Raw genomic sequence first — 15,628 nt, forward strand, 5'->3', positions numbered from 1 at the left:
TTGTTTTAGGTGGTTTGGGGTTTAGGTTTTGGTAATGGTAATGATGAGACTCCTGCCTCCAATAAACCTCGTGAGAGCGAAAGGATTGCCCATTTTGCAGCAACTGCACTTGGAGGAGAGATTGCTTCGCACCACTTCGCACAACTGGTGTATTATCAACGATGGCACCGATGCTCCTACCATCGTCATGGGCATTTCAGGGCAACCAGAGAAGCTGATTGAAGTGCACCATGTCTTACGTGATCGGATTCCCTTGATTAAGCGGTTCAGTGGTGGAGGCACAGTCATAGTTGATAGCGACACAATTTTTGTGACTTTGATCTGCAATCGAGGTTCCATTCCGAATCTGCAGCTCTTTCCTCGACCCATTATGTCATGGACAGAGCAACTTTATGCTCCTATTTTTAAAGGAGTCGCAGATTTCCACTTACTAGAGCATGACTATGTTCTTGGGGATCGTAAATTTGGTGGCAATGCACAATCTATAACAAAAGATCGATGGCTTCATCATATGTCATTTTTGTGGGATTACAAAGTTGAAAACATGGCCTACCTGAAACTTCCATCTCGTGCTCCAAAATATCGCTTGGTGAGTATTCATATCATTCAATCTTAAGCATTGGCTGACTGTCATGTGCACTTACAAGAATAATCTAAAGTTGACATTAATATTAAATATTGGTACAAGAATGTCTTCACAAAGGAACAATCTGCTTCTTATTATAAGAGATTATCAATCTTCTCCAACATCAAAATGCCTTGATTACGAAATAAAGAATTCCAGCACGGCTATTGTCCCTAACCTCCTAGCCTTAAATGATTTAATACCAATAACTCCTTTGCTATACCTCCTATTGCAGCCGTAAATGAAATTAACTAGAAGCAATTTACTCTTTTGTGTTGGGCCACCTGCAAATAGTCGCCTGCAGAGGGTATAGAAAAACAATCGAAATATAATGATTTATAGAAGGGTGTTAAGATACCTGTGAAATATATTTTAGTGTTGGATCTTAGTTAACTAAGATATTGGTCATTATAGCTGATCAATAATATGAAATGCAATTTTCATTTTTCTTTTGCAAAGGACACATCTCCATTGGTACTACTTGAAAATCATCTCAATTGGTGATTTTTCACGTGGTGTGGTTAAGAATATATTGAAAGTTCAGAGCATACATTAAGAAATTTCGTATGCAAACCCTCAAAAACTTTCACTCTTGGACATACATGAACTTTCTGGTTGGAGTTGTTTCTGATGACAAATTGCTAGATCTGTTGGAGCTGGCCTTATCATCTGACACAGCCAGAACAGTAAAAAGGACTAGGGAGTTGATGGATTTTGGTATTGAACCAATGACATTAATGTCTCAGCTAGCAACTCTCATCATGGATATTCTTGCTGGTAGCTACAAGCTTGCAGATGCTAAGCACAAGGGAACCTTCTTCCGCAGGCATGCTTGTAAGTGCATTAATTTGTATGGATAGTTTGATCAAGATTGAAGATGTTGTTTTCTTGCTTGTGGAGCTATGCTTTTCATAATACAACTATTGTGCTTATATTCTTTGCATGTACTAATATCTTCTATTTCAAAAATGAATATACTTTGACAGAAGTAAATAAAATTGAATCTGCCTTTTATTCTATTACCAAATTGTTATCATTGATGCACATGCTCATACCTACTAAAGTACTTTGAGGCAAGTACACTAATACTGGTTGATGCTTCACTTGTAAATTTTAAAAGTGGTTATAACAATTTCAAGTTCACTTTACGAATCACTCTGCTAATTTGGCTGTTCATGGGTAGCCACTCTCAAAGGTGCTGCTAATGTTCGTTTTGGTTGACGTTATTGTAATCCTATGCTGTAAACTCCGTCCCTCAGACTGCTGTCATCTCCATTCATTGGATGAAAAAAAAAAAAATCAATGATAAGCACTGATAGAGTGTTAAGTTTTTAATTCATAAGATCAGAACTGTACTCATTGTTTACCTTTCAGTAGAAACTGAAAGTTAGAAAACACCAATTATAGCTTAAGATTTTTGAAAACTCAAGGTATAGGGGTATATAGATCAAGAGTGTAGACACTGGATACTGCAATTTCATATCAATGGGGAAAGTGATGAAGTGTAGATCTGATAAATACTAAATCTGCAATTTAAAACTAGCAAACTCGAAATTTGTAGCATTAGTTGTTGAAATTGGGTAGCATCAGGAGGTACTGTCACATGCCCTTCGTGCTAGGCTCGTGAGAGAGAAACACCCACAAAGTGAGTGTGTGGGCTTTGCACCTGATTTGGGGTTTTTGTACCCTAAGGAGTGGGCTTGGAACCCAAGAAAGACAATTTAGTATTCTAATTTATTGTTAAGGTTGAGTTGGAGTGTCCTTGAGATTTCATCTGCTTCAGTCCTGATAATTTGAAGTCGCTTTAGAAGCTTTGACTTTTGCGGACTATCCAGCTGCATTTCTACATCCTTGTTCATCACTCTTAACAATTCAAAGAAGTAGCTGCCATTTCTCACGTATTCTAAAATTGCCTGTGAATGTTGCTGACCGTTCTGATGCCTTGTTTTTCCGTAATAACTGATTTAAAAGTTGTATTTCTGGGCGCAATGTCTTCCCTTTTTCATCCATTGCCACTTTTAGCGCACACTCTATCTGCTTTACCATATCCATGTTTCCATCCTTCCTGGCCTTTCCAACCATTCAAAAACAAAGAGCCCATTTCCTTAAAGGCTACACTTGAAAGTGGTAAAGAGATAAACTCAGAGAACTATTAGGCAATAAAAATGTGAACAATGAATTCAAAGAATGAACTCACTTGAAGTAGATGCATTAAGTCTGAAAGTAAATATATAGCGATCCATTTAAGCCATCATTTAGATGGAGCATGTTTAGCTATTGCAATGCTTCGTCCATAAAATTATATTTCTATCTGACAGCGAAATGAAACTTTGCAAAGCTTCTGATGCTGTTGTTTGTGTTTTCTGAGTATATAGTTGGACCTTAAGCTTAGAAGAAAGTGATACTTCATAAAATGAACTTTAGGGCTATCTACCAAGTTTGGCATACTTGGGTGACAAATACAGGCCTGAAACAGCAAGAAGTCTGTGGCCTTAGGCAATTAATGAAATTCTACTAATTTTTATAAATAAAAAGGGTTGGTTTGATGAACTGAATTTGTTTCATGAGCAATTAATAAGCAAACTAAAAACATAAGCTTCTCTAATCTGCAGAAACAAATAAGATGTCTTATAGAGCATACAGAAATCAAATAGAGAATTGTTTTTCACATTTGGAGCTAGACTAATTTTATAACCCTAAAATTTGTGTTGGGACCTCTATTGCAAATTTAGAAATTTCACCTCACACAAGAGGTTTCCTTGCTCTAATCCCTATGAACTTCAGCCTTAGAGTAGATCTGAAATGTTAGATTTTAGGCTTATGTGGAAGTTTTTTGATTCATGATCCGGATTATCCACAGTTTTCAGTTCATTCTGCCAACGTTTCAAACCCCAAAGGGGGTCCATCATCAGGACAAATAAGAAAGAATAAGAATGAGAGAATAGATCTGAAATATTTATTTACGGTGGCATGCAACAGACAATTTTATTTCATTTCAACCCAGCATTCTAGGAAGCCCAAGAGAAAAGATAACCAAACATATGCCAACAAGTTTCAAAGCTTAGGGCACACTTTTCCAAGCATATGTGAGATCACTTTATTTACAGCAGAGAATCTGTTTTGTCTTAATCTTATAGATATATGTTAAATTCCTCAACAATTTCAGCACCATGTTATGTCAAATCAACATAAACAACAAGCACTGGAAATTATCCAATTAAGAGGACAATGCGAGCTGAAAATCAAATCTGCAGTTACACAAATTTGGACAGCTGGAAATTTCATACATATATATATATATATATATATATATATATATATATGAAATGAATACATGTACATTTTCACAGCTTATCACAAGCTGGTATAATCTTAAAGCTCTCCACACTAGCACTGTTGTCTTCCTTAGATTTTACAAACTCTAACCATTTTTGCATGTAGGTTTCCACAGTTAATCATCATATTGGATCAGTGTTTTTATAACTCAACAGAGCAACATGCAAGTTCATTAGATTAGGACTTGCAGACACCAAAGAATTCTCAAATGATATTGGCACTTGGTGCTCTTTGAATTTGTAAAGAAGCCTAAGAATAGAGACAAGGAAGATTCGAGGCAAAGCCAAATCAAATGTGAAAAAGAAAAAAAAATGTATATAGTCTGGATGTGATCCTCACATTTGGTATAGTCTCTATATGGTCCTTATATTTGGTATATAGTGCATGGTTTTGTGTTATGTAAAATCATAGAGTGAGAATCTACGAGCTTTGAGTGATTCCCAGGTCTTGAGAAGGCGTTAAAGCGTCCACCATAGAAGTAGCAGGTTTAGCATAACCATATTGGGAATTTGCATGTTGTATCGTACTCTGCTGTTTGACAAAGTACTTTTACCCGGTCTCACATTACCAGTGTCCCAATTATTGTACTATTTGCAAGTGTAGGGGCTTCCCACCTCACCACCACCCTTACATCCAATCATTAAGGACATTTACTTTAGCATGAAAGACGATGCGTGGTTAAAATTACTGCTTTGCTAAATAGACCATATAGTCTAATAAAGATTGTTATACAGTAAAATTTTCCAGTTGTGTATAAATACTTCTAAAATTATTTGGTTTTCATTTAAGACATTCCATTTGGCATGGGGTAGATGCATGCCAAATGCTGATTTCATGATTTTGCTAATTTTCAATCTATCGAAAATGCAGCGTATTTATATGTTCGCCAGCAATCTTGTTTCATATTGGAATCGGCTTTCTTTCGAATGTTTTGGTCATTGAGGTTGAATTTAAGGCCTTTACTGTTAGCTCCTTCATCTATCATATGATTAAAAGATTCCAGATATGCTGAAATGTCATTTCTGCTAAAGTATTCCTCTGTTATGATAGAGTTTCCTAACATGTTAAATGATTCTAATAACATAGCTTATGAACCTTGATTGTTAATGTCTCTTATTATCGCTGAAAATAAATCCCAAGCTGTCTATTCTATTCCCTATTTCAATCTGCTATGGTGATCCTTTGATTTAAAACACAGATTTTTAATACTGATGAGTCTTACTTCCATTAGGGAGTTGTGGTATTTATGAGTCTATTCGTTTCCTCTCTAGATAAAGCTTTGAAATGAATCTTGTTTTTGGGGATAAAACAATGTTAGTATTAATAACACCCTTAATCGTTAAAAATCCTTTCTATGCTTTTAACTAATACAGTTTGAATCTATATTATCTTGCTTCAATTCTCTACACTAGTGCTTTAGAGTTATCAACTGAAGCAATCTATTTTTGGTTTGTTCCTTGTACAAATTTTTGGGTTGTTAGATGATAAATGAAAAATAAAATAAACATATTATTTCAGACAACAAAGTAGTCATTGGGAGTGGTTATTAAAATATGATACAAACATTCTGCTTATTTTTGAGTGCTTGAGGAAATAAATTTTGTATTGCAGAATGAAAATTTATATCAAAGCTTTTGTAAGTGATATCTCCTTTTAAGATGATGAATTGGAACCTGGAGTGGGAATTTTGGTTCATTAATTTCAAAATCCTCAACCAGTCTCTTTGATCAAGGATATGTTATTGCTACCAATGGCAAGAGCAATGTGCCTTAAGAGTTTATAGTCTGAAAAACATTGCTCTAAGTTATTTTCCTTGAGATGTTTGAGTAACACGTGCTTCTTTTGAAATGATCAGTGTCAACATGGACTTGTATAGTAAGTAAGAGGTGTAATGCGATGATAATTCAGTTAGTTTGTAAATCCAAAGCAATTAGTTTGTGTGGACCTTGATATCATGTTTCTTGGATATATGACAGTCTAATATGTTTTGATCTAGTGAAAACTAAGGCATGTTATTCTCTTCATTGGTGCTTTGTTATTTGTATTTTTGTGCTAGTAAATCCACATATTGACATTTTACTTAAAGTTAAATTATGCAAAAAAAAAAAAGTGCTTAATTTAAAAATCAGAGATACCTGTTACCAGAAGGTTAGCAAGAGTTTCAGGAAGGATTCCTAGGATATGTGTCGTCGTTTTCCTTTATGTTTCGAGGACTTCGGGACGAAGTCCATTGTTAAGAGGGGGTGTATGTAGTGCCCACTCTAGTTTCCTGACCTTAATACGACATTATCCTAGACACTTTATTCTCCGAGGACCTCAGATTGAGGATCTTGACCCATGACACTATTATTAGCAATTGAGATATTCATGGTTGTGATGTTTATGAATGCTTTCCATTGATATTATGATAGCATGAATGGTTATGTAGCTTATCTATCAGTATTATGATGATTGCAATATTAAATAGTTAAGTTGGTCTCTATTTGAATTTATGATGAGGGTAGTAAAGAATATGTATGCGCTCTACTAAAAGCATAATGAGGATAAATTTGATGGATAGTTATATCTCTACGATGTTACGATGTTGATAGCTTAATGATTATGTATGTTTCCATTTGATGATTATTGATGATAGCCATGAGGGATGTGTCCCCTATGTTACCTACTTCCTTTTCAGACTTACAATGGAAAATGATGTGAATGACTAGGAATTGTTAATGATGCTATTATGATAATTGACTAACATTGAGAAACCTTGTTACTGATGATTATTGAGTATGGCAGGAAACCATCAGAGGCACTCGCATATGACATGTCGATGACACCTGGTTTGATGAAAATTCGTATTATTTTATCTTTTAAAGTCTAAGTCAAGCTTGAAATCTGCCATATATGTTTATCTATATTCTGATGATATGTTAATGGTTGCAGACACAGATTAGTTGCTTGACCGAATGACCCACATATGGGTGATGGGGTTGTACAGGTGGATGGAACTACATGGGAGGGGTGGGACAGAGTCCCTGATCTCACCCACTAGCACTCCCGCCGTGACTTGGGCTGGAAGGGTTGAAACACCTTCGCCTTGAAGATCACGATGCCATGAGGGCAGGTCCCAAATTTGGGTCGCTCATGAGGACTTTACCGGGGGGCGCGCATCAAGGCAGATTCCTTGATCCCCGACACCATTAGTCTCACTATAGCGGGCAACATAGGAGATGATAGTGGTCTATGACGTTGCACTATACTTTCCCCTCGTAGTCACTGGATGCTTGAAGGGCAAGTGGTGTGGCACCCTTGGAACTTCAGGGGAATTTCTTGAAGGGCACGACCAACTTGGCACCCTTGGAATCACAAATAAACTACTAGGTGTGGCACTCTTGGAACTTCTAGGGAAGTTCTTGAAGGGCACAACCAAACTGGCACCCTTGGCATCACAAATAAACTACTAGGTGTGGCACCCTTGGAACTTCTAGGGAAGTTCTTGAAGGGCACAACCAAACTTGGCATCCTTTGAATCATTAAAAATAAATAATAATAAATAAATATAAGCAAGGAATGAAAACTAGGTAAATTTACATCAAGGGTAAATGATGATTAGAAACCAGTGTAATTAAATCAAAAATAAAACTTGGAATAAGGAGGATCATAGGAAGAATTTAAAATAGAGTACCTTAAAAACTCTACCCTTTCCATTTTGGAAAATACTAGGAAGATTATGTGGTTTAATTAGGAAAAAGGGGAAAGACAAACATAATTGTAAGGATAAAGATTAATCCTAAACTAATTTAAACCTAATTAAGAAAAAAGGAAGGTGAATTAAAATGAGAATAATAAATTAAATTTAGAGAAATGTAGAGAAGCTCCATGTGTCAACAACCAACATAAGAATATCCATCTAGGAGATAACCTGAGTTAAATTAGAGAATAGATTGGGGATAAAATCTTGACTCATTAATTGACTTAAAGTGATAAACACAAATTAAGGAATAAAAGGGGGGAATAAAGAGACAACTAGGAGAAGAAATAGGAATCTTGTTGAGGTGAGGAAAATATTAGTTTTAAATAAAAATTTAAGTAAATAATTTTGGGAGACCCTTTATGTGAGAATGACACATGGGTGGGTGAATAATCAAGCTATTGAATTATAAAAAAATAATTAATTATGCATGACATGACAAGTGTCACCTATGAGAACTCCTATAAAAGAAGGGGCAAGCCATGGGAGAAGGAACTTTTGGGGAACCCTATTGTTGGATGGATGAGATGATGTCAGAGCAGTGATTACGAAGCTATAGTGAGTTTGGTGAGGTAGAGGATTTTAGAGAGGGGACTCTTGAGCCAAGGTGTGCTCTCCTCTACTAGCTAGTGCTTTCCTCCATTGTACAGCCCCATTGCAGCTCGGGGGTCCGCGGGGAAGAAGAGTACCCAAGGAGTAGGCTGGGAGGTGAACCGGTGGGTCTTCGCATTCGGATCCAGTGCGTCATCATTCACTCGCAGAGGTGACCGGCTACAAGGGAATACCAGTAACAGCAGAGCAAGTGGAGTCTCGCCTTCTGGTGAACGGTACACATGTATTTCATTACGATTGATCTTAGTTAAACATATGTAAATGTTATGATATGTTTTCCTGAAATGAGTGTCAGGAATGTTTGTGCTAAGTAAATTTGAAATTTCAATGCGTTTCTTTTCTGGTTGTATTTGGTGTTAAAAAAAAAAAAAAAGAGTGAATAGTCTGAAAGTGGTCCTTACAGATTTCATTATCTAAGGAAACCAAGGTTTGAAACTCATGGTATTAAGGAGGATATGCCAAAAAAAAAATTCGACGATGTTAGGGATGATGTGGCCCAAGCTAGGTGCAATCCTTAGGTGATTTAATGGCATAGATGCCCCTAGGCCATAATTTTAAACCATGTGATAATGCCAGAAGAAAAAAAAAAACAACTCAATCAAGCAATATTAGATATTGAAAGAGAGCAATCACTTCAACTTTTGGTCCAAACTCCTCTCAAAAATTGTTTCCCAAATAATGCACAAATGTATCAATGAGAAACTTGCCTTTGAAGTGGAACTTATAAATAAGTGCTCATATAAAATACATACACACATACATAAAGGGATACAAAAACATCACTCTTCAACTTACTAGAGTCCAGAGTCTTCTTCTCCACCGCATCATTAGGTGCAAACTAACAATACCACAACACATCATCCTTGCAGAGTTTGGAGCTCAACTCTTTCGGCTTGAGACGGTCTTCAGATTGGTTTCATTCTTGCATCGTTTCCATGGCTTTACATACTTGATAAAGGGTATGGGTTGATATCCTTACTTGGCATATTGGTCTTCTAAGACTATTGCCCATTCTACTCCCTCAGACTGAGCTAGATGTTGGTTTACAGGAGTTTCAAATCTCTTAGAGTCAGTGGGAATTCAGTTGGATCATCTCCCTCCTTTCTGATATTCCTTAGATGCTCCTGGTCAACTTTTACCTACTGGACAGGAGCTAAACAAGATCATCAAGGAGGACATCTACATGCAGTTTGTCCAGGTCACCTGAGTCAATCCTTCGAGAGGGTTGTGCTCAAAGATGGCCTTCTACGCTGAACACTTCTTGGAGTTGAGAGGCAAGCTCATTGTTCGACCCCAGTATACGTTTCACCATTGGATGCGTGCTCTTCGCATTCCTCTAGGCCAGTTCAGAGTAGGTTCTCATAAACTTCGGGTAGAGACGAACCACCAGGTGGATAGAACAAACTGAATTTGCCAGGTATGCCATTTACAGGAAATGGAGACAGAGGTGCACTTCATTCTTGGATGCCCTGTCTATTACGAGATCAGATGAAGGTTTCATTGCTTGTTCAAAGATTCTCAGACTCTTGCCGATTTTTTCAGGTATCCTGATCAGAGATGTTTGGCCCTATATATGCAGGAGGCTCTAAGGTTCCGAGTGCATATTCTTTAGTCTCCCATCAGACCAGACCCCACACAGAGGATCACGACATTTTTCAGGTTTCTATCTTCAAATAGGGGCACCAAGAGATCAATTGATACTAATATGTATCCAGATTCCAGATCAGCGAGGATCTGTGGGACCTCACCCTGCCACACGAGATCTCAACAGCAGATCCATCTCAGATCTGTTCCTGGGAGACGGACTAGGTCCTCCAGCATTCAACAGTGCGTGAACCCCCCAGGAAATGATTTAGTGGATAGTCTGCGCTTGCCACCGACTCTTCATTGGGCCAACAAAATTTGTTGAGTTTCTTCAGTGTTATTCATTCAGTCGCAGATGTTAGGAGAGATGGGTATGATCCTCAAACCTATTAGCTCTTGGATCTTCTCCGCTAGGGCCAGATGTTGATTTACTTCATGCATTGTATCTTTTATAGGAGACTGTTTGGTTCTCTCGCTTTGTATAAACATCATTGTACTCAATAGTCCCTTTGACCTACTTTGTGGTCATTAGTTGGAAATAAATATAATTATCTTATCTTATCTTATTTATAAAATGTATATGAGATCACATATTGGATGGATGTGGATAATCTTTTCTCATCTATTTGCTATAACTCTCTAAGAAAAATTGTTTAAAATTAATTTTAAGAAACTACAAATGGTTATGTATTCTCTTACCGGAATTCTAGTTCGGGGTCATCGAAGATAGTTTCGATGGTGTGAATATCATTAAAAAAACATATGCTTAGATTGTATGATTTTGGGTGGCAATGATGGTGAATCCAAGAAAACTTGTAATACATATTTAGAATGTAATAGATCCCATGGTAGTTCATCAACAATCCATTGCCATTGTAACTCTCATTATTATTGTTACACCTATGGTTCATAAACTTGAGAATGCAACAACTATGAGCTAAGTACTAGAGCTAGCAATACCCATATACCCTTTTTCTTGCTCTTTTCTTCTATTGAACCCTGATAATAGATGCATATGATGATATATTGGAGCAGTGAACAAAACATGCATGCTTAAAACAATGAGGTACATGTCATTCATATATTGATTCAATGTTCAATTGGCAATATAAAATGTACAATCATGTTGAACGCTCAACATTGGATTTAGAATGTAATAGGTCCCATGGTAATTCATCACCAATCCACTCTCATTGTAACTCCCATTATTAGTATTGCTTACACCAATCATTCATAAAATTGAGAATGCAACAATTATGAGCTAAGTACCAAAGCTAACAATAACCATAGACCCTTTTTCTTGTTATTTTCTTCAATTGAACTCTAACCAGAGATGTATACGATGATATGTTGGAATGGTGAACAAAGCATGTATGGTTAAAACAACGAGGTACATGTCTTGCATACGTTGATTCAATGTTCAACTAGTAATATAAAATGTACAATCATGTTGAGCAACAATTTAGTGATTAAGTGATGATGATCTAACTATGAAATCATGAGGAGATTTGGGGAAAAAGTAAATGCAAGTAATGTTGATAAGCTGTTAGAAGACCTCATTCCTAAGGATTTGTAAAAGCTCAAATTGGTTGAGCCCATATTGGTTTTTGAAAGGAACTATTTCCAATCAAGTGGTGTGAGACCACCACCACCCTTCTCCATTTTTAGCATCTTTATGTATATTATGAGAGGATTTTTATGTAAAGTCTGAGAATAATGAAATAATAAAGGTCATCATGCTAAGGAGCCAAGCATAAGGTGATGGTAGAGCTTCCCTTTGAATATGACTATCTAATGACAAGGATAAGATATAGCCCCAAATCTAGCGAGAAAGAAAAAACATATCATTTCATGGCACATAGTGAATTCATTAGCATAGCCAGAGTCATGGAGCAAGTGCAATTAAAGGTGCTTAAGATCAAGGTTGTTGATGAAACCAAAAATCATTGCTTAGTGAATGATAGGGTGTAAATAATAACATTAGTAGATATACGATCAAATGTAGGCTTTGTTTCCCAACAAGAAGGAAAGGGAAGTGAAAAGAATTAGGACATTGTCACCACAAAATCTCTAGAGATTTGGTAGACAAAATATTGTGTTGATGGGGAATGAAAGAGCAAATTGATGAGGCAAACCTTGCAAGAAAGGGAATGGACTGTTGACATTGATCATATGTACCAAATGGCAGAGACACCCAAAAGGTTACTACATACACCTTATATATGATCTGTCTAGGGAATGAGAACATATTTTAACAATAATTGTTATAGACAACCAAGTTTTGAGCCTTGAACGTATCAATGATAAATAAACATCAATAAAAAGATAGATTTCAAAAAAAAAAAACTAAAAGTGGTTATCCCAAATCTCATAGCTTAAAACAACTAAATTTTAAGCCAATACCTTAATAAAAAAAACATACTTTTGATAAAATAATAATTATATATAAAAAAAGACATCCTACTGAAATATAAAAGGAAAAAAGGCAATGATATTATTTCATATGACTATTAAATTTAAAAAAAAAATATTAAATTTAATAATTTTTAATTTAACTTATAATTTCAAAAATCCTATAATAATATATAAAAGATAATTTCCCCTTAATTACAAAATTGCTTTTTATATACAAAGGTCGGATACATTTGTTGAATCACCTAACATTTCCAGATCAATGATTATGGTAACATCAAATCCATGGAACACTTTCAATACATCACCCAAAGTGCGTAAATTAACTTAAAACATCGTTTATTCGACACATTTATGCGACCGAGGATCCCTGAATCCTCATAAAACCCTAAACCTCATCTTACCACGGACGAACCCTAACTTAAGGGAAAAAAACCCTAAATCCTCACAACACCGTTCTCGCTTCTGGTAATCCAAAACATTTTGCCTCCCCCGGGCCGCGACCATCTACGACGACATTCATCCATACATCCATTCCGGCGGGCTCCTCCAGGTAGTTATTTCTCTGTTTGTGCTTTTAATTTCAGCAAGGGTGGGCTTTAATCTGCGATTTCACTCTTGCAAAAATAATGTCTATTCAGCGAATATGGAAACGTTTGATAATGGACGAAGTCGCACTAGTATCAACTTGTGTATCGATCCCAATTTCGCTGTTTCGTCCTCTTGCAATTAATGCAAATCCCCACATAAAAGTCGCCAAATTCTGCACGGAAACAGCAATCCCATCCCCAACTCCACCAGATGGGGGCGTTGTTACAGATTTTTTCATCAACAAATGCGGTATGGCAGAGAAAGATGTTTCAAAAGTCCATAAACTTCACAAGAACTTGCTGGATAAACCAAGCCAGGATTTGGAAGAAGGTTTGGAGTTGTTAAGTGAATGTGGTTTGACCACCCCTGCTCAGATTCGAAGGGTGGTTCTTGGCAACCCTGGGATTTTCTTATACAAATCCAAAAGGGACTTAAAGTCTAGGCTCAGCTATCTAAGGTCTATCATCAACAAAGAGGATATGTGCAAGCTTCTTTATACCGATTCAAAAATTCTTAATCAGAGTGAGGATAAGCTTAAATCTGCGATTTCAGTCTTGCAAAGATTGGGTATTGAGGGCGATGCATTATCAAAGTTATTGGCAAGTCAACCCCGTCTCCTCGCGGTTACGGAGGAAAAAGTTATGGAGTCATTTAAAGTGGTGGAGGGTCTGGGTTTTGAGAAGGGATCCAAGACATTTGGGTACGCTTTGCGTGGGTTACTAGGAATGGGGAAAGAAAAGATAGATCGAAAACTGCAGTTATTGAGCAGTTTAGGTTTCTCCGAAAAACAAATTTACAAGCTCTCAAGAGGGACGCCGACGATTTTGGGGTTTTCAGAGGAAAAACTGAAACGGACTGTAGATTTTCTGGTCAAATCACTGGGGCTTCCATTGGATGATATTGTTAGATGTACCCCTCTGTTGACATGTAGCTTGGAGAGGAGGATAATCCCTCGGTATAGAGTAATGGAGGCCTTGAAGTCCATGCAACTGTTGAAGACTGAGAGGATTTCTCCACGTATTGTTGCTTACACAAACGGACAGTTCTTGGAAAAGTATGTTAATGGGAATCCCGAATACTCCTCCGTCCTGCGGGGTATCTACTATGGAGAGAAAGCTGTGAAAGCTGATTGTTGACAAGGAGACTTGCAGTGAGTGTGCTTCAGTCAAAAGGATTCAACGGAAGTTGTGAGCAGCTTTGATCAATATGAGATTTCATTCACTGCCTTTATTTTTGAAGTCTTTTGTCATGCAGAGAATGTAACAATTTATGGATATCTTGAAATAAAGAGGCGTGCTTGCAACAGTTCTGAGAAGCAGATTTTAAAACAGGAGCGTTTTCAACGGCATTGCTTTTAACCGAAGGTGCAACTCACCCTCTTTCGTTCCTTCATTGCTTTTCAATGCATAATTAAACTCATTTTATCAGCATGAAAAAGGCAATTAGCTAATATTGATTTGTACTCAACACACTACAGATATGATTGTGTCGCCAACTTCTACTTGTACTTGTGTTGCCTCTGAGCACATACGTGTTTCACAGCAAACACTTCATCTTTGCAAACCATAAATAGAGTTAGCCTCTTATTTGAATGTATGTTATTAATGGCTATAAATGAGTAGTTTAATTCTTATGTAATGGCACTTCATCTTTGCAAAACAGAGTTAGTTTCTTATTTGAATGTATGTTATTAATAGCTTTAAATGAGTAGTTTAGCTCTTATGTAATGGCACTCCATCTTTGCAAACCATAAACAGAGTAAGCCTCTTATTTGAATGTAGGTTATTAATGGCTTTAAATGAGTAGTTTAACACTTATGTAATGAGACTTCATCTTTGCAAACCATAAACAGAGCTAGCCTCTTATTTGAATGTATGTTATTAATGGCTTTAAATGAGAAGCTTATCTCTTATATAATGGCAGATTGCCCTTACCAATATATGCATTTTTTTTGGATGCAGAACCGTATTTTTGTTTTAACTTCTTAAGCAATTTCTGTCACTTTTCTACACATTTTCTTCCAGAATTATTACTTCAAAATTTGAAGTCGTTATCAATTGGACTCGAACCCTAGTCAAGTATTCAAATGACACAATCATTTTAGGATTATGTATCCTTGGGCTGATCTTAGAACCTTGCAAGTCTACAAGTTCCTTTGATGATCCATTATATTTAGACAGGGATGACCTCACATTACTATTTTAGTACGTAGATATTTTTTTTGATAGAATTTAAATAATAGTTTAGTAAATTTAATATTGTCTATAGGTTTGACGGTGTTGTCAAACATGGTTTGGTTTGGATGGGCGGTTGATTGTAACTTGGAGTATAATGCATTCTCATTTTTGAGGTTTAGCTGCAACATTTTTTGTTTTGTTGGGAATTGTTTGTCATAATGTTTTTATTAAAAAAATGTTAGAAAAATCAGTTTATCTGAAATCAGTTTGGTAAAATATTGATTTGTAGAAATGTCATGATTCTTCAGGGCCTTATTCTTTAGAATAGAGAGCATCACCATTGGGAGAGTAGTTGTTGGATAGTATGTCTATGGTTTTGAGATATAATTGGATTATCAAGCCCAAATGTCTATTAGTTATTACTTTTGCTATCTATCAATGGATGAGTCAAACTTGCAAATGATAAGTCAACTCAAAAGTTATTACTTTTGCTATCTATCAATGGATGAGTCAAACTTGCAAATGATAAGTCAACTCAAAAGTTTCTAACTA

General features: G+C 36.4%; 2 protein-coding genes across 2 annotated transcripts; both read left to right on the forward strand.

The window, feature by feature from the left end:
- On the forward strand, nt 1-616 carry LOC149236178 (uncharacterized). Its single transcript, XM_089368798.1, has one exon. The coding sequence runs from the start codon at nt 35-37 to the stop codon at nt 614-616; it is 582 nt and encodes a 193-aa protein (XP_089224924.1). The 5' UTR covers nt 1-34.
- An 11,979-nt stretch (nt 617-12,595) lies between these two features.
- Nucleotides 12,596-14,537, forward strand: LOC149236179 (uncharacterized). Its single transcript, XM_089461528.1, has 2 exons — nt 12,596-14,263; nt 14,377-14,537. Exon 1 carries the CDS (start codon nt 12,938-12,940, stop codon nt 14,033-14,035), a length of 1,098 nt encoding a protein of 365 aa, XP_089317654.1. The 5' UTR covers nt 12,596-12,937; the 3' UTR covers nt 14,036-14,263; nt 14,377-14,537.
- The last annotated feature ends 1,091 nt before the right edge of the window (nt 14,538-15,628 follow it).

Source organism: Pinus tabuliformis, chromosome 8 (assembly GCF_031772625.1).
Source record: "Pinus tabuliformis cultivar Carrire ecotype Pingquan chromosome 8, CPIR1, whole genome shotgun sequence".
Lineage (NCBI taxonomy): Eukaryota > Viridiplantae > Streptophyta > Pinopsida > Pinales > Pinaceae > Pinus > Pinus tabuliformis.